This window comes from Jatropha curcas, chromosome 4, assembly GCF_041381405.1.
Source record: "Jatropha curcas cultivar XTBG-Jc1 chromosome 4, XTBG_Jcur_1.0, whole genome shotgun sequence".
Classification (NCBI taxonomy): domain Eukaryota; kingdom Viridiplantae; phylum Streptophyta; class Magnoliopsida; order Malpighiales; family Euphorbiaceae; genus Jatropha; species Jatropha curcas.
The window spans coordinates 29,122,977-29,142,107 of NC_143154.1; the positions used below are offsets into that span (position 1 = coordinate 29,122,977).

Sequence of the window (19,131 nt, forward strand, 5' to 3'; positions counted from 1 at the left end):
GTCATAACCTAACTCGTACTATTTTTACAAATCCCTTATTGGGCCTGGGCTTGAGCCATGCTCTAATTGTATAATCACTAACCCTTGAGACAATAATACGATGTCGATTTATCCGTGAGTAAACGCCCCATCTCTGACGAAAATGGACGGCCTGGATCTCCAGTCTGCAGTTTATAAAGAAGACTAGGGTTTCCTCCCCAAACCCTTAGCGCTTTCTCTTAGGAGGTGGAACTCTACTCACTAGAAGCGCAGCCCGGCTCAGCTCCGATCCAATGGGTACACACCCTCACTCTGCCCCTCTAAACTGATAGTTTCTCGTTGCTCATGCATGCTTCAGTTCCAATGGCGCCGTGTCTTTTACTGATTGTAGAGTTACTGAGTTAGTTATTTTTTGTATTTAAATGTTTCATATCCTGTTTTCGAGTGTCGATGTCACCATTCGTTATCGCACAGTTGATCATTTCCATTTCCACTCTTACATGCTATCCATTTTAATATTCTTTTATTCTAACAAGGTTAAATGTGTTTTGATGCTCTTGGATTTGTTAAAGAGAGGTGTATTATATTATTTAGCTCTAGGTTAGATTGCTGAGATATATGTTTCTTGGTCTCTGGTAAATAGAAAATGCTCATGTTAAAAAGCTAACTTGATATTTGTGTTCTTGTTTTACTATTTCGAACGTCAATGCTATGGACCCTGTAGCTCTATAGTTGCATTTTTCGTTACAAAACACTAGCTTGCTTATATGTTCTAATTCTGAAGGGCATTTTCCCTTGAATTCACCCAACGAAATGCAAAATAGAAAAATGGGTTTTGTGAAATGCTGAAATTAAATTGTTTTAAAACTAAGACTGTGTTTTGACATTATTGTTTTGATGAAAATAGGGGCGTACAAGTATGTCTCTGAGCTATGGAGGAAGAAACAGTCTGATGTCATGAGGTTTTTGCAGAGGGTAAGGTGCTGGGAATACCGTCAGCATCCTTCAATTGTCCGTGTGACCCATCCAACCCGTCCTGACAAGGCTCGTCGCTTGGGCTATAAGGCCAAACAGGTAGGGCAGGGATCTCGTAATTTGTGTCTTGTAGTTATTTGATCTCATGGTGTAATGTTCTATTCTCGTGTTTTTGGATAGTTTTTCAATGTTATATTCCCATCTCAAAGTTTAAAGAGAGAAGCTTATTACATCTTACTTATTTCTATTTTTTGTTTACTTTCAAGCTCTCAACTATTTATTTTGTGGTGGCTAAGGAGATCCGTTGAAGTTGGCAATTACTTTTGGCAGCTATATTTTGGGTCTTTTCCAAGTTTTATTTTATTTTATTCGGATGTTATTTCATTGCTGCTCGTTAGGTACTTTATTTTGGCATAAGTTGTCCTTGCTGGTTTAGCGGTGTCTTGATGCATATTCATGTCTCCTTTGGGGGGTGTATATGTATGATGATAAGATGCTTCCTGAGACCAGCCATATCAAACATGTTCGATCATCTGACCAAGTGGGTTCTCTTTTTTAACGGATTCACTTTTGTCAAGATCTGATACAGTTTGATCCTATTTTCTAATCTTATTTGTTAGTATCTTGATTTTCTTGTGTTTTGCTGGGAACGGGGATGAATAGTTCTGTAGCTTTTGTTAGTAAAATGTTTGAATTTATCTTGGCATGTTCTGTTCCAAGCATGCTTGTTATTACTTTATAAGCCCATGTTTTGAATTTTTGTTGTTTTGCTCGAAATGTAGAACAATATACACATGTCAAATGAGGTCCTTAATGTTGTTGTAGCACTTGCTATGTCATGCTCATTTGTGATGACCTCATGTATTTTACACTGTCATTGACTCCATTAAATTCTTTTAGGGTTACGTGATCTATCGCGTTCGTGTCAGACGTGGTGGCAGGAAGAGGCCTGTTCCCAAGGGTATTGTCTATGGTAAGCCCACCAACCAGGGTGTGACTCAACTGAAGTTTCAGCGTAGCAAGAGGTCTGTTGCAGAGGAGCGCGCTGGTAGGAAATTGGGTGGTCTGAGGGTTCTCAATTCCTACTGGATTAATGAGGTCTGTTGGCTGACTTCAAAAGTATTATCCATTCCTTGCATATTTATGCATTACTTTTTTTCATTTGTCTTGTATTTCTTTGGTACAGGATTCTACTTACAAGTATTTTGAGGTAATCTTAGTTGATGTAGCACATAATGCCATTCGAAATGACCCAAGGATCAACTGGCTATGTGACCCTGTTCATAAGCACAGGGAGCTCCGAGGTCTCACCTCTGCTGGCAAGAAATATAGGGGTCTACGTGGAAGGGGACATCTCCACCACAAGAATCGTCCTTCTCGCAGAGCAACATGGAAGAGAAATAACACTCTCTCACTTCGCCGTTACCGTTAATTTCATTGATGTTCTTGGAAGTGTTAGTTTATGGGTTTTGTCTGGAGAACAAAATTGTTATTACTTTGAGTTTGAAATTTTGGATATTGGAAAGACTGCTGTTTTGGAATCCCAACAATCTGAGTGAAAATGTTGAGCTTCTCGATTTTTGCTTTATTGGCGGTTTTAGAAGTGATTAGCCTATTATTTTCTTGGACAAATAAGGTTTTGCTGTTGAGCATATTTCTTTTAATACAGAGCTAATTTACATCACACTAGGGTTTGAGCCCTTTCTCTGCATGGTTTTTAGGAAGGCAAATAAATGCACTGGATTTTTGTCCAATCGATGAGTAAATATTTAAGCAATAATAGAATGGAACAGATATGTGTCTTTGTCTTGGCTAAACTGAGGCAGCAGCTTCTTGATTTTCCATATGGAATACAAATCTAAGGTCATTCTACGTTCGAACTGATGCTTGAACTTCAAAGATTGACATAACTCTGTATTAGAGCATTCCATCTCTGTAGTTCTCTTTAAGATTCTGTAAGGCTTGCCGAATAGAATCTTCATCTTGACTGGAATACTTTAAGCATATCAATCGTTGAGCAACACGATATAGCGACTGCAGTTGTTGATACCGGTGGCAGTTTACCTCTATTTGCTTTATTTCCTGAATAAATTTAAAACGCCAAGCAATTACATCTTAAGTTAGATGCATCTATTGCTAGAAAGGCACGGTTTTATAGCAACTTGATACCAAATACATATAAGCTTAAATAGAAATTAAGTCACCTTAGAGCTGGTAAAACCTAGGAGAAAACAAATCTCAAAACTCGTGTCTATGAAAGCTTTGATTCTAAAATGCTTAAAAACATATCTTGAATCAAGTATAAGGGCTTTACAGTAACATTAAACTTGAACCTGTACCTTTTCCTTGATCTTTGATGTGATGCTTCGAGCTGTTTCGATCACTGAGCTTGGTAGGCCTGCCACTTCTGCCAATAGAAGGCCATAATGTGGTACGTGTCTTGGTCCATCCTTGAGTTGAAACTGAGTGAATCAAAGTCTCGATCAATAAACACCAGGAAAAGTCAAATGTAGGACAAGATATAACCGGAGATACTACCTTGAAATCTAAACGGTTGTTTTTTATGGCCACATCTAAGTGAAGAAGCTTGACATTTGGATAGATAGTCGCTAGTTCTGATAGGTTCTCCATATGAGTAGCAAATATGGTATACCTGAAAATGATTGAACAAGAGAAAGCAAATACTGTATTTTCAAACAACAATTGGAGCTGCTGATGTGAGGATAGACCAAACTAACTGGTGTGTCAACAAATGTGTGCGAGTGTCTCCAAGCTAATCTACTTTTTAAGTCATATCAGTTCACTGGTATGTTTGAATCATATGAAATATTTGCATATATGTGTTTTTGTTTTTATAAAATTGATCAAGCATTATTGTAATATCTGACTCTGGCATCTTGTGTTTTGCAATTGGTAATCAACCACATTACATGGAAGCATGTTCTTAAGTCAACAATGTTCTTATATAGGCATAGCAATGGGAAAATGTGAGAAGTGATTACGCTTTGAGTGATAACAAATGCTCACAGCAGCTCCAGGCAATTGCAAATCCATCACAAGACGAGGTAGCTCTCCCCAGCTCATCCATAATGATCAGACTTCTGTTAACAAAGAAAGTGCAGTTTGAATATATATATATATATATTACATTTCTTCGTTGGGAAAGCACGTGATATATCACCTTTGGGAGACATTCTGCATGACAAAAGCTGTCTCTTTCATCTCCGTCATAAACTGTAGCACCAAAAGAAAAAGAACAGCATGATATGGTTTCTTGCTTTCAAAACCAAATTTTAGGCAATATGTCATGTCCGATTCCAACTATCAGAGGAATTGTCCACTTTATTGATAAGAATTGGCAAGACCTGCGTGATTTTATCCCGTAGGTGAAATGAGAAACTTCCCAGGAGATCATCTATCCTAGGATTTCCGTTAAGTCAGCACGCTTAACCCTGAAGTTCTTAGAACTCTCCAAGCCATTTCACCAAAATGCGTCTTTGATGATTAGTTTCCCTCTTTTTGATATATGATCTGATTCATTCCTATATCTCACGTTCCACTACCTATAGTTACCCTACCATCTTAGAATGTCATCCTCGAAAGTAGTCAGGAGTTTTGCTCTATCCACCCTCTTAGGGTTGCTTTGCTGGATCAGGAGGTCACGCAATAAATATACATTTTCAAAAAGAATAAGCAATCAATGTAGTTTCCATACATTCTGATGGGATCTTTCTCTTTGTTGCTCAGTGTCTTAAATTCAAACAAAACTGCGACTACAACAATTTTGGGCATTTAAAGAAGTTTCCGTTTTCTTCTAATTGGCTACCGGCAAATCAGTCATTAATTACTAGTTTGATGAGATATAAAAATGCAGGTAACAAGTCATAATCATACCGATAAATATGAGTTAACAAATATTGGAAATATTACACGGAAACAAGATTTGAATTCTGAATTGTTATTGGTTTCTTGGACCTTAGCAGTTCTTTGTTAAATATAACATAGACCAACACTCGTGGTCGCTTTACAGTTATATTCCAAAGAGAATATGAGTGGCATGCCAACAAGGTAAGGGAACTTGTATTTCTTTCTCACAGTTCCCTTGTTACTAGTTTGAGTATGATTATAAAAAGGGCTGACTATTGAAGGCTCGAGCCTAGAAATTGTACCGTGCTGGAGTTCGTTTCAAGATTGTCCACTGAACCCATCCTTGTAAATATACGATCAACTACCCTTATAGTTGAGAAGCGCGCAGGAACATAACAACCAATCTGAGCCAGAATAACAAGAAGACAAACTTGTTGAAGATAAGTGCTCTTTCCGCTCCTGCAGAAGATCATAAATAGCTAAACTCCAGTAGAACAGAGAGCTAATATCGTCACAATTTTGTATGTTCTAGTTGAAGTTTGGGCCATTTCATAAAATGATGTCTGCATGCTCAAATGAGAAAGGTTAAAGTACTTTACGCTCGAGAAAATACTGAAGGATGATGACCTAAACAAAAGAAAAAAAAGGCAAAGAATTCAATTTGAGGAGAAGACTAATAACACTTTAGTTCATCCCCTCTGCATGAAACTGGGTGCTCAGGGAAAAGCCTGAAAAAGCTAAGTTTGTAATTCACCTACCCTTTCTTCTACATAGTTAACTCTCTATATTATGATAGTTTACTTGAAGCCCCTTGTGCAGTCAAAATATTTGAGGATACTTTCGTGAGACCATTACGAAGAATGGAGATCTCAGAACTTTCCCATTATTTTTGCTGTTTCACTTCCAAAAACATGACAATTCGACGGCAGTGACATAAGCCATCACGCAAAATATGGAGCATCCAGGGCAACTCTAGCACAGACATTTTCCGATTTTTATGTTCTGAATTAAACAGCCGATGTACCATATTACCTGACGAAGCAAAAAACTTAAAAGGACTGTAACACGTCAAAGTCACTTTCATGTACTTCCAAAGAGCACATGCATTTCACATGAACGGTGCATTGCATAAAAGACTTTAAATCCAGTCTAGGTGCAGCATCAAATGAAGGAATTCCTTACATGTTTGGGCCCATGACAACGACCATGTTTGATGCTTCTGAAATAAAGAGATTGTTGGGCTGCAAAAAAAGAGCTGTTAAGTAAAATGTTTTACTAATTTTCCAATGGATGAAAAATCAGTAAAATAATATGTTTTAAAGTTCTGTACAAGAAAGGACATGCACAAGCAGTGAAATTCCCCAGGACAAAATTACTTACGACAAAGTCATTATGTATGCTTTCCAGGATAGGGTGTCTTCCAGCGTCAAAAGCCAATGGGCCACTATCTACAAGCATAGCAAACTATTAGACATGCCCAATCACCTCAGTGAGTCACAAGATAGATTCTACAAACAGGAAAAAATTGCTTACTTGTGAATTCTGGCCTAGTATATCGGTCAACAAGCTTAGTTGATATTGTATGAGCAAATGAATTAACAATCATATCTAGAAGGCACAAGACCTCTGCAAGCAGCGAAAGTGCAGATGCGTCCTCCCTTATAGCATCTAATAGAGCTGAAATCAGGTGGAAGTACCATATAAGTAATGAAAGAGACTACAATATGGCATGCATGAGTTTAGAGGATATGATGTCTTCAAGAATAATTGTCCCATCAATTACCCAGCTCCACAAGTGGAAAAAGAAGCCAATCTAAATCAGAATATTTCCCATAGGGCCAGCCATGTATAGTACCAGAATATTTTCCTACAAGTTAATCTAAATCAGATTTATCCAGTACTTGACTTTCCATATTCTAGCTAGTTGTTACTATAAAGAGAGCAGGCTTCATGAGGTCAATTGTGTTAAAGAAAAATAAATTCATTAAAATTAAAGAGGCACATTGATGAAGGGATAAGCATTCATGACACTAAGATGTGCCATAATAGTATCAGCGTGTCTATTACAACCTTCAAGGCAAACTTCTGTTCTTATATAGCACTCTTCAGCTGCAGACTTATTTCTGACATTCAGCTGCACATTGAATGCAACAGAGCAAAACTAAATGAAAACCTCCCCATAATCAAGCCATTTCAAATAATATGCATTTTGGATCCAGTAGGAAAAATAAGCATAGAATGAAAAGAGGTGAATTACAATCACGCAATAGCATCTCAGATGATACCATAATTCGAGACAACCATACATATGAACAGCATCATCTTGAAAGTTTATTTCATTTTAATTACTCTGGTCTCTAATAAGGAATATGAACAAATGGCTTGAGACAAAACAGGCAAACATTAATATTAAGATTTAAGAAAAATCTGTTAATTAGAGGAAGGCCTGAGATTATTATTTGTGTCAGTCCCTTTTGAACGATCTCATTGACATATATGATTTCTCTCCAACCATACAGGGTACACATTAATCTATATTAAGAGTAAAAGATCTTCTAGTTACAAGCTGGACAACTGAAGAAATGTCTTAGATTATTATTTGACTAGACGTTTTGGCTTATATTCCTACTAATGTAATTTCCATTACAGATGGACAAATATACGTTTATTTTTTAAATGATTCATATCGTCAAGTGTACCCATTCATGAATGATCCTCAAGGCATACTCAGTTTCTTTAACACATGTATCTCTCCAATATTACCATAGTTACATCCTAAAAATGCAGCACCAGATGTTCATCTAGAATAAACAACCAGCAGAATACAGGTTCTTGGACTCCATAATGGATCCACCATGACTTGTACACCAATTATTTTTGTATAGACCGAGAGGTTTTAGCAATCCTAAGACAGTGACAAATAAGCATAAAATTAATTTGGCATGCTTCAGTCTTCAATAGGATGGTCAAAGAGCAGATTGTGATCTAAGTTCATTCTATCAACAGGAAGAGGCAGTTCCATGCAACCCGAATTTGATATGCATTTATATTAAGATGGAATCCAATGGAATATGAAAAAGTAGTACCACCAGCTCTCACAATAATAGATCACAAAAGTTTCGTCTGAATCATAGATTGAAATCAACTAGAGATGAAGATGATACTTACAGAAGCAAGTTCTAAAGAAGAGCAGTGTACATTATTTCCATGTTTCTGGACCTGATTTATGTTCCACAAACAAGCATATGAATTGATAATTAAAGCGGATTTTAGTTATCAATAAGCAGATAAGGATGTTATTCACAACCTGAATGAACTTGCTTGGAAGCTTTCCCTGGATGTCCTTCTGTGGAATGCTAAAGTAAAAGCCTTGTCTGTTGTTAAATGGAAGTTTCAAATTTGGCACTTTGAATTCTTCACGATACTTATTTGCAAGATTGTGTACAGCTATCATATTTGAGATGGTAACAACAAAAACAAGAAGAACATCAATGGATGCAAGATTTTTTTTTTTTTTTTTTTTTTTTTTTTAAATGAAAGGTAAAAAGAACCTAGATGGTAGAAACCTTCACTAGTATCACAAAACGTTCTCCGTGCAATATCCAAAAGTCCATCAATACCAGCCTTGACAGCAAAACATTGCTGTGTTCGAGCGACAAAAGGAACGCGAGCATGAAGCACATCTTCATCTATCACCTCCCCAATTCTTAAGGGAGGAAAAAAAAAAAAAAGAAGAGAGAAAAAGAATCTTTCAGATAATAAAGTAAAGTAGTTCATAGTTACTCAAATTTCTAATAAGATTGGATGTGACTGCAATGTAAAAAGGATGGCATATCATTGATAAACTACTTCTATTGCATATAATAGAACAACAGCAAAAAAGAAAAAAAAAAAAAAATTATATATATATATATATATATATATATTGAAGAGGAGAAACAATGGAAAGTTTTCTCAATAAGAGTTGGCCATTGTTTCTTCAACAGACTAAATAGCAGGTTCAACATTTTAAAGAGATGCATTTAATATTGAGACAGAAAGAGGGAGTCAATTACTTTATGTTGCATTTTTTTTACCTGAACAAATTTCTATGTAAAAATGCTAATATGCATTATTCCATCAGCCCACATTCTGACCAAAACTAGTTGGCCAATTAGGATCAGGAAACTCAAAACTAGGTGATAATACTGTTCAACATCTATACGTCTTGATACAGCAATATAGGAACTCACAAGCAGCATAAGATATACCTGTTTCTGATGGAAGCATATTTCTTATTTTCACATACAGTCCTGTAAACATTTGCAAGAAGAAAACTTTTCGCATCCTTAAGCACCTGAAATGCTTAAAATAACATTACTTTAAATTTATGAGTTTAGGAAACAGCATATGGTGCACTATTAAGATAACATTTACCTTTGAAAGTAAAGGCAATGCATCTAAAGCAGTTTTAAGCAGAATAATACTTGATATCAACACCTGGCTCCTTCTGGCATTGTCAATGCCTAAAACCTCATTTGTAACCTTCTTTGGCTTAAAGCAGAAATGACAGAGTACTCTATCTAACAAAGAGCATAAACAAACTTGAAGTTAGATATTAAATAAAATTAGCTTTAACTTCCAGAAAAATTTCTCCCACTTGGTTTCAGGTCAATTTTGTTGTTACTTCTTTCTTTTAGCTTTTGATTACCAGTCTCTTTTGGAAACTTGCACAGAACCTGAGAGAGTCCAAAGAACAGTTGTTCATTGCTCATCAGCTCATCCTGAAATCAATGTAAAGAAATACACTATAGATGAGACTAAATGAGAGTTGCAAGCTGTTCCTTCCATGGAATTCGGTGAACCAAAGAAAAAAAACAAATCTAAATGGCAAGCATGAGATAGTTAGATCTTTCATCAAATAAAAATTTCAGTGCATAAATTTTTCATGCGTCTTGCTGAGCAGTAGTTAGGAATAACTTATACAATCAAATAAAGGAATTCAAACTAGATTGTCATAATGTCAACAAAAGGTTAAGCTATGCTTTCTAAGTTAACTAATTTTATGGACAAACCTAAATTGCATGTTTAACTAATTTTATGGACAAACCTAAATTGCAGGATTACAGAAATCAGTCCACCCTTTCTTTTTTCCTCTGTTTCTGTGTATGTATGTGTATGTGTATGTGTGTCTATCTTTCCCCTCTTCTTCTTATGATTCTGATTATGCTGAATGAGGACACCGAATTCAGTTTCACCCCCATAGCAATCCTGACAAAATATGCATCCATGCTAAACTCAATTAATGGAGACAATTACCATCCCCTTTCTCTTTGGTTTCCCATTCTGTGAAGTATGTTGAAGATGAGAAAACAGATAATCCTACAGTTACTTGTAAAGAAAACTGCCAATGCTTTTGAAGAAGGTGCATTTTACTGAAATATAAACTCTTGCCTAGCTCCATTCTAAAAATCTGAGACAGCTGAATCTGATACTAACCAGGCAATCCAGACGGGTGTTGATAGTTTCAATATCTTTTAGAGGCTGCAGCAAATTGGCACGTAGAAGTCTAGTCCTGGAGAAGAAATCCAACCCAATATCACCTCCGAAGTTCTTAGGAAAGAAAAGAAGATCATCCAATACCAAAACAATGGGCCAAACTTCTAAATATTAAGAAGGCTCCAACTTTTGTTTCCATGGTTGAGCTCTAATTTGTGCGATGACATGATTATTCACTAAGTTAGCGACTATTTACTTACCCTCCTATTGTTTTTGTCATCTTAAGCATATGGAATAGACTCCTTTTCTTGTTTGTGGTGCCCCAAAGAGAAGAATGAAGTGGCTCAATGATTTCCAAATTCTGGACACTGCCACAAAATTCAACCATGAAGTTCTCAAAGAATTTGAAATAAGTATCAATTGTGATGCATGTCTCCTGGAAATTTTACTACACAAAATGTCATTTTCATAGAAATTCAAAATATCATCATCAGAACTGAACCATAATTCACTGGAAATTGAGGCAGACATCCAGAAAAGAAAGAAAACTTACCTAGTTGCATCAATATTCATGTGGTCAAATGATCCATTAAACGTAACCTGTGCTAGTGAGAAGTCCATGAATAAAGATCAGAATCCTTAAAATTGTCAGTACACATAGAGATGGAAATGTATATGGAAGAATAAATGAGATATTATGACTACTAAATGCTCAACAAAATTCTGAAAGCACTACACTAACTGAAATTATACATCTTAAAGGAAGGATATTTCTTTGTTGCTTGGATAATTTGCACAATCAAGTTATAAGTTGCAGGATATTTTTGAATGAAATGATCACATTTTATTTTGGCAGGACTGCCTATATTTTAGATTCATGATAGCTAAAGCCAACAATATACTCAAAGTAATGCTGGGCTGGTCAGATTTGACTTTCATAAAAAATATTTCAGTTAGTTAAATAACTTTGCAGCTAGGATTCATCCATGCACAAAAAGATTGAAGTTGAAGCAGAAACTGGCCATGATCAATGTTAATTGGCACAACATCCACTATAACGTGGCATAAGAAAGGTGTTACTAACTGCTCAAATCGGTTGTTAATAGATTGCCACAGACATGCTTATCTGAATAGCAATAGGTCTAGAAAAGTGCATCAGGAAATGGTAAGAATAGAAGATATTAGAGATCTGTAAGACTAGAAAAAAGTTAAGAGTTCATAAGGCCTTTCACTCTGACCAGGCCATATAGTTAATCAATATAATGTGACGCGTTACCACATAAGCATCACTCAAGATTGTACTAAATTGTTTATTACTTTTACCACTGTCAAGGATTAGTTGTAAATAGAGATCTATTAGGAGTTAGATTCCTAATTAGTTTATGATTTGTATTCCTAAATAGCTAGGTAACATAGGAATTCCTTATATATAGACCTCTGTAATCGATTGATGAGATACAAGAAATACAATTACAATATATTCTCTCAACATGGTATCAGAGCCTTCCATTCACCAAAAAAAAAAAAAAAAAAAAATTCTCGAAACTTCCCTTACGAGAAGCCACTGCCACCCTAGGAAGCCTTTCTAGGGTTAGTATTTTGCCTCACTGCCCACCCCAGGATATTCTCCAGCCGCCGATTAGCGACTCCCCAGAATCCGGTCGATGGATTCCAAGCGAATGGCCGCCACTCGCCCCCTCTTTCTTCCTACTCTGGTTCATGCGCTGGCGCATGTCCAATGGTCTTTTTCACTCCAGTTCCTCTCCCCGATGTTGGCTTGAAGAGAGACGTGCAACCAAGTGAGTTGCATCGTCATTCTTGGGCTTATTCAATAGGTTTGTTTGCTGCGATTCTATTGCAGCTGTGTCGGTAGTCCTCTGCTACTATTGTTGCTTTAATTTGCTGAGGAAACATATTTTGCCTTTGCTATGACAATTGGTTTAGGTAATTTTCGGTAATTTTCTAGTGATTCCTTTTTGCATTAAGGTTTAGTACTGCACCTTTGCTGCAGTTACGGGTATTCTGCTTTTAAACCTTCTCCTTTGTCGATGCATTGTGTTCTTGGCCTTCAGTGGTGTGCTCCGTTTGCCAGATTTTCCTTCACTGCGTTGGACTTCCTCTTTGAGGCATTGATTATGGAAGCTTGAAATAGCCCTATGAGTTGTTTTCTGGTTCAGTGAGATTTGTTTCGACAACCTAAGTGTGTTGTCTTGATTCTGCTACTACTATTTGGTTTGGGATTCTTTATTGCTATAATGAAGTGGGTACAGTTGTTGAGTATGGTATTGTGCTTTGCTGAAAGTAATAGTTTGTAACAAGTTGAGCATGATTAACATCTATGCTCCAACTTGAGGGGGAGTGTCAAGGATTAGTTGTAAATAGAGTTCTATTAGGAGTTAGATTCCTAATTAGTTTATGATTTGTATTCCTAAATAGCTAGGTAACATAGGAATTCCTTATATATAGACCTCTGTAATCGATTGATGAGATACAAGAAATACAATTACAATATATTCTCTCAACAACCACCAAGTGCAAAAGGAGCATATGTTACAGAGTACATACCAATAACGAATGGTTTGTAACAATGACACCTTTCTCAGCTTCTGTCCTGTGTATAACATTCAAAATTTTTCTTTTAAAATCAATTAGTAACTAGAAAATACAAAAATAATGATAATAATAATAAAAGGAAACGTATCCTTCACAAACTTTAAGCAACTAAATAATTAAGGTATGATAAAGGTGAAAAAGGAAGAAAGAAACAAGGCATGCATAATTTAGGATTCAAACTGCAATATGACTTCATAATTTTTTATGTGATGCAACAGAAGAATTCAAGGATTTTCATGATCTTTGCTTTATGAAGAACCATAACAATCCACATGTTCTTTTCACCTCCACTTGCTGTCAAAATGCCTACACCATTTACAGGAAAACTCTCAGATGTAGATGTTCAGAATTATAGAATTAGGTTATTTCCTTTTCGCTGTTCCATTTGGATATATTTAACCCTGGAACCACAGCATTGATTTCCCATTCACTCTCAAATTGTTTCACAGATATCCAAAGATCCATACCAATTCTTCAACACTACATCAACAGCTAAGAATTCTGAAAACAGTGAAGTTCTGATCAATGTTAAATATTTTTCCTCCAGAAGATTTAAAAAGGTTCACCTTAATCCATAAGTCCTAATGTAATATATAGCCTTTTTCCTATTCAATAGTAAAATGTATCTACGTCTAACAAATATATAGTAATTATGAGAGCAGCGTATTCTGTGTTTTAATGATTGCCAATTATATCTTACAGAACTAAATGCTTTAAATTATTGCAATTTTTATAGCAATCAACTGATACGAAATTGAACTTCATATGTTCTATTACAAACACACGTATATATCCATCACGATTTAGTTTTTTCAATTATGCATGATCTAACTGACTCAACAAATCAAACTGACACATATTCAAGTACCAAATTTAGTTGCAGAAATAAACAAAATCACGTGAACGAAGTATAAGAAATGCAGAAATTTGTTTAATTTTACAAGGTAAACTTGTAAAATGACAATTATTTCTTACATAGTAACCCTGGTAGCTATTTAGCCACTATCCAGAAGATTCTAATGCTTTCTGGTTCGAATAGTTTAATTACCACTTAAGCTATGGCTCTAGAATCAAATGCAATTTGTTCCAACCTTGAGTTAATTAAACACGCACGCACACACCACATGATCTACAAGCACAGTTAAAATACCCTCTTCAGTCAAATCTGCTGAGCTTATCTGAGATTACCATTTTATAGTAGCTGCAGCAGCAGCCAGGCAGAGATAATATTGCTTGTAGTAAGTGTCCAGACCAAGAGCAGAAGGTTCCTTGGCTGCTAAATTTTTAATCAGCACAGCACCCTGGAGTAAGTAATGAAAAAGGTATGTATTACCTCTGAAGAAATACAAATGTAAGCACCTGGATATAAAACATCAGTGATGATAAAAATGTTTTGGTATAACCTTGGTGTCATCAAAGCAACCGCGGGCCATCACAACCTACAAAAATTCAGTAACTGTAAGCTTGGTACATGAATACAACAGATAAGCATGTGTTTATGGTTGGCATTCACAAACATGAGCAGATAAAGTCAGAAGGAAGCACAGAATTCAAGTTCAATAATGGCTTCACCTTCTTGACTAAAGCATAAAACCGATCCACCAATTCTGAAATTCCAACCATTCCTTCAGGTGCCAATTTGTTTGGTGGAACAATGATCACCACAGGATCATAGAATTGCAACAAAGTTCTTGTATTCTGGTAGGAGCTGCTAGTTTCAATATATTGAGAAAGATGAAGTGAAGCTGACCTCAAGTCAAAAGCGGCCATTCCCACCTACAAGTTAGACAAAGTTAATTTATATTAGTTTGTTAAAAATATCCAAATTTTAATTCAAAAAACTTAAATTTCATATTATCAGATGTTAGTAACTTCAGAATTAATTCTGTCACTAAATTTTTTAATTAGAACACGATCATTTGCGCTAAAATCCTAAAATAATATACATATCAGATCCTTCTTCGCAATTGAACCTTATTAGTTCTTATTTTCCAATCAGCAAAGAGATTTTCTGAAATGTAACCTATAATAAACCTGTGATCAGCTTATTTAGCAAAATAATAAAACTATAAAAGCATTTCCGAACAAACTGAGAAAACACTATTGATACATTAATAACACCCTACAAGCTGAAGGATAATTAATAAAAAAAAATGAAATAATTTAACTTTAAAAAAAAATAGACAAGTATCTCATTGAAGATTCAAAGAGCATTTCAGGAATTCAAATGCTGGAAATGATCATTTCTCAAAAACCACAAATCATCGTAAAGAAGAGGAAAATTAGGAAGACGACATAAAGCAGATTTTTATATTTTAATTCAAGTTCAAAATTCGATTCAAAAGTAAGCCAAAGCAGTAAAATAGCCTGTTAATACACGGAAAGTTCCTTTACTTTCAAGCATTTTGCCGCAAATCAAACAGAATAAAGTACCTCTTTGGCTCTGTTTTCTATTAGGCTTATTACGATGCTTGATTTCTCTCCTCCATCGTCTTCCATTTTGCTTCGAAGCAGAAAGAGTTAATAAATCTTACAAATGCGCGCGAATTCCTGATCTATTTATAGGAGCTGCTTTTACTTTGAGCGGGGTCCGTAGTCTGCTTAAAATGTGCACCGGGATTCGCTTAGCGCAACTTGAGAGCCAAATTTATGGGCTTGAGGCCCAAAATGATTACAAAGATAACAAAAGGTCCACCTCTCTCCAGTACTTTGTTAAAAATGGACAGAAACAATAAATGAGAAGTGTCCAATTTTCCATTTAAATTAGTTTGAATGAATATGCATTCTGATTTCAATATAATATAATAAACTGTTATTATTTTTCAATTAGTATAAATTCACTTTTCTTCGATCACTTTGAGTATTAGGAGGAGGACCTGGAATCTAGATATATGCCCAAATCTTATACACACTTACTACTGACCATATTTGCTCGTACATGTATAAATACTTTTGTTTCAATAACAATCATCATTTCAATATTCGCAAATTTGAATTAATTTAATAGAAGCAAATAAACTTGAAATAAGGCAAGAAACAAGTATATATTGATAATAACAAAAGAAGGTATATCACTAAATACAGCAAAACGAAAACTGAGGACTTGAGGCTATTGAATAAGATAGCAAGTTTCAGTGAATAATTTACAGGCTCTCTGTAGTACTTCTACATCACGTCTTCTCTTGTATACAAGTATGAAAGCGGATTACAAGTTGGTAAGAGTGTGATTGAATGAAATAACCACAAATAGAGCCACTAAAATCAACTCATAGAGAATCATTTTCATTCACCAATGACTTCCCTTATAGTCACAAATAGACCTTTCTCAATGGAAAGCTGTGCTGCAACTCCTATAGCCACTGAAATCAATCCATCTTGCAAATCCACTGCTGGAGCTTTTTCACCTTTCCCTTGAATTGCGGACAGGAAGTTAAGGTGTTCCAAATAGCTAGATCCATGATGCAGTCCATCATATCTGGAAAACAAGTTGATCCAATATCACATCAAAAAGAGTAAAAGGCATCAGTGTAGCCTAATCAGTGAGCTTTGGCTAAATGGCACCAGCGTAGCCTATAGGTCATGAGGTTATGGGTTCAATTCAAATATCAGTCAATGACTAATTAAGCAAAAAGAGTAAAAGGCAGCCTAATGCCTCGAAAGAATGTGAACAATGCTGCAAAGCACTTTAACATTAGGAAATAATGACAAGAAAAGCAACCCACTTGATTCGGTCATCCTCAGCTTTGAATGTCTGGACACCATCTCTTCCTGCCGCTCTAGTACCATAGCGAACAATACTCTCAGGAACAAAGGCTTCCCCCTGTTACAAACCAATGTATTCATTAAAACTGAGTGAGAAACATGCATAGGCCTATAAGATTCCCAAGAGTGAGGACTGCACTCTAAAAAAGTCACTAATTAAATTAATGGTATAAAAAGACAAGGCTACAGTTCGATACATAGGTTGCTAAAAGGATCCATCTGAACCTAAGGGAATGCCAAAAGAGTGACTCTCTATTTGGAGAATGCAATATAGCAGACCATTCATAGTGCCAATGCATATTTGTGCACATGCCTCAGGGAAAAGAGAGAGGAAGATTGCTTTACCTTTCCAATATCACCAACAACAGATATTTCTTGCTCATTTTTACTGCCTTCAGCAAACATGCAAAGATCAAGCATCCCTCTAGAACCATTATCAAACTCAACAACAACATATGCATTGTCAATGATGTCTGGTACCTGAATCCAAAAGAAAAATTGTGAACAGAAGGCTATCCTGACATTATTGAACATAAAGATAATAAAATTTTAAACATCTAATCTCAGGAAAGGAAAAATCAATTCTTGCACAGCTCAAACTGTCAACCTAACCAGTCAACTTACAATAACATATCTAAATCCTTGTATTTGTGGAACCGTTAGAGGACTTAGCATTCAACATCAGTATCCATATCTGTTACTACGCTGCAGTTAAACCTATCTTTTGCTGAAGAGAACTAAATCGCCTAAGAGATGAGTTAAAAAAAAGTATTAGACCAAAGTTTGCTATGAAGAGTGAAACATGGTAAGAATAAGATTGATTACTAATTTACCATTTGAATAACTAAAGATATAGATGGATTCCTCCTGAAAACAAATGAAGCCAACTTTTTCCAAATTGTAATTAGCATCTCTATCAAATTGACAAGAACATCAATTTACCTTGCCATCATATGTTTCATCTTTATGATTAACATCTATAGCTCCAGAAGCCATAACTCGAACAGGATTTGCACCTGCAAACAGCCTCATCAGATCAAAGAAATGGCAGCACTTCTCTACCAGGGTACCCCCTGTGTTAGCATTGAACCGGTTCCAATTGTTAACCTATTAGAAGCATTAGTCAGAACATTGATTGCTGCAATAGTAAGTTGGAAAACTAAGATGCAAATTTACCTTGACCAAAAATGGAAATCTATGTTCTCTGATCGCCACCATTTTGACTTGTCCAAGAGATCCACCCTTGACGATTTCAATTAACTTAGCAACTGGTGGCATGTATCTATACTCCAATCCAACTTGCACAAGTATATCTGACCTCTTTCTAGCAGCATTCACGACCTAACAAATTCAAGACCTAATAAATTAGAAAAGATCAAATAACCAGCGATGCTCAAGTCCTGAGAAAACCCATTTCTTAAGCTAGGATAAGCTACTCATATCATTTTCTGTTTTCACTGTAAAGAAAAGAGAAAACACATTTCTTATCCATTTCTTTTTCCTAGAAAACCGATTTCAAAACATTCATGATAATTACCAGGAGTCCTTACCGTTGCGTGAGAATTTAATGGAAATTATTAGGAAATAAACGCTCAAGAAATGCTTAAAAACACATTTTCAAGGTTTTAAATCGCAGTCCCAGTCATAGCATGGGCATGCCATAGGTCATGGCTGGAAAATGTAAAAAACATGGTTGGAGCTATAATATAATTATTTATAAGAGAGTGAAGTATCAGCAATTTTAGTGTGTCACAGTTATAATCCAACCATAACTTTCGGTCATTTAAAAGAATTTCCAAATAACATATACAATGGGCTGGAAATGTGCTAACATGAAAGTACCAAAACTAAGTAGAAATAACAATGGAAATAATTAGCAGACCTCTCTGCAATCAGCAACAGTGGTACAGAGTGGCTTCTCAACCAAAACATGATGGGGTTTCGGGTGGTTAATAATGTCCATTAGAATTTGATAATGAGTCATGTTTGGAGACGATACAACCACTACATCACAAAGTCCACTGTCCAACAGCTCTTGATGTCCTGAAAATACCTGCAGAAATCAAGAAACAAACCCATAATTGCAGATGATAAATTTTTACTGAAATAAAAAATTCGGGCATATACCTCAAGAGGCCAATCAAAGGATTGGGCTAGTTCAAGAGCTAGTTTTTGGGAGGGGACATGAGGATCGGCAATGCTAACAACGGCGACGTTTTGGGTGCGAAGATGGTAGAGATTGATGAGATGTTCTCTACCCATCATCCCCACACCTATGATTCCATACTTCACAATATCGTTCGCTGCCATGGCTAACAAGTTAGAGCTGGTTTTTAGTGATTAGCAGTTACTCAAATTTGAACTTTATTGTAGGACGACGACGCGAAAGAACTTGTTTTGGCGAATTGATCCAGTGGATCGAGCTGTTATTGTCCACTGTCCTACTGCTCGAAACAA

At 35.9% G+C, this 19,131-nt stretch overlaps 3 protein-coding genes across 3 annotated transcripts; 1 reads left to right on the top strand and 2 right to left on the bottom strand.

Annotated features, from left to right (window-relative positions):
• The first annotated feature begins 117 nt into the window (after positions 1-117).
• On the top strand, positions 118-2,542 carry LOC105632286 (large ribosomal subunit protein eL15z). The gene is made up of 4 exons (XM_012214629.4): positions 118-276; positions 887-1,053; positions 1,855-2,052; positions 2,141-2,542. Exons 1-4 carry the CDS (start codon positions 273-275, stop codon positions 2,384-2,386), a joined length of 615 nt encoding a protein of 204 aa, XP_012070019.1. The 5' UTR covers positions 118-272; the 3' UTR covers positions 2,387-2,542.
• MSH4 (MUTS-like protein 4) lies at positions 2,414-15,485 on the bottom strand. Its single transcript, XM_012214627.4, has 24 exons — positions 15,346-15,485; positions 14,485-14,688; positions 14,316-14,351; positions 14,101-14,213; positions 12,865-12,910; positions 10,853-10,899; positions 10,560-10,667; positions 10,300-10,375; positions 9,512-9,584; positions 9,238-9,383; positions 9,072-9,157; positions 8,388-8,527; positions 8,129-8,268; positions 7,990-8,040; positions 6,892-6,955; positions 6,355-6,498; positions 6,202-6,269; positions 6,004-6,062; positions 5,124-5,280; positions 4,136-4,188; positions 3,957-4,055; positions 3,493-3,607; positions 3,294-3,416; positions 2,414-3,036 (listed from the first exon to the last, which is right to left on the bottom strand). The coding sequence occupies exons 1-24, from the start codon at positions 15,409-15,411 to the stop codon at positions 2,872-2,874; spliced, it is 2,379 nt and encodes a 792-aa protein (XP_012070017.1). The 5' UTR covers positions 15,412-15,485; the 3' UTR covers positions 2,414-2,871.
• A 452-nt stretch (positions 15,486-15,937) lies between these two features.
• On the bottom strand, positions 15,938-19,131 carry LOC105632284 (Oxidoreductase family protein). The gene is made up of 7 exons (XM_012214626.4): positions 18,802-19,131; positions 18,557-18,727; positions 17,851-18,015; positions 17,617-17,781; positions 17,020-17,154; positions 16,635-16,732; positions 15,938-16,387 (listed from the first exon to the last, which is right to left on the bottom strand). The coding sequence occupies exons 1-7, from the start codon at positions 18,982-18,984 to the stop codon at positions 16,195-16,197; spliced, it is 1,110 nt and encodes a 369-aa protein (XP_012070016.1). The 5' UTR covers positions 18,985-19,131; the 3' UTR covers positions 15,938-16,194.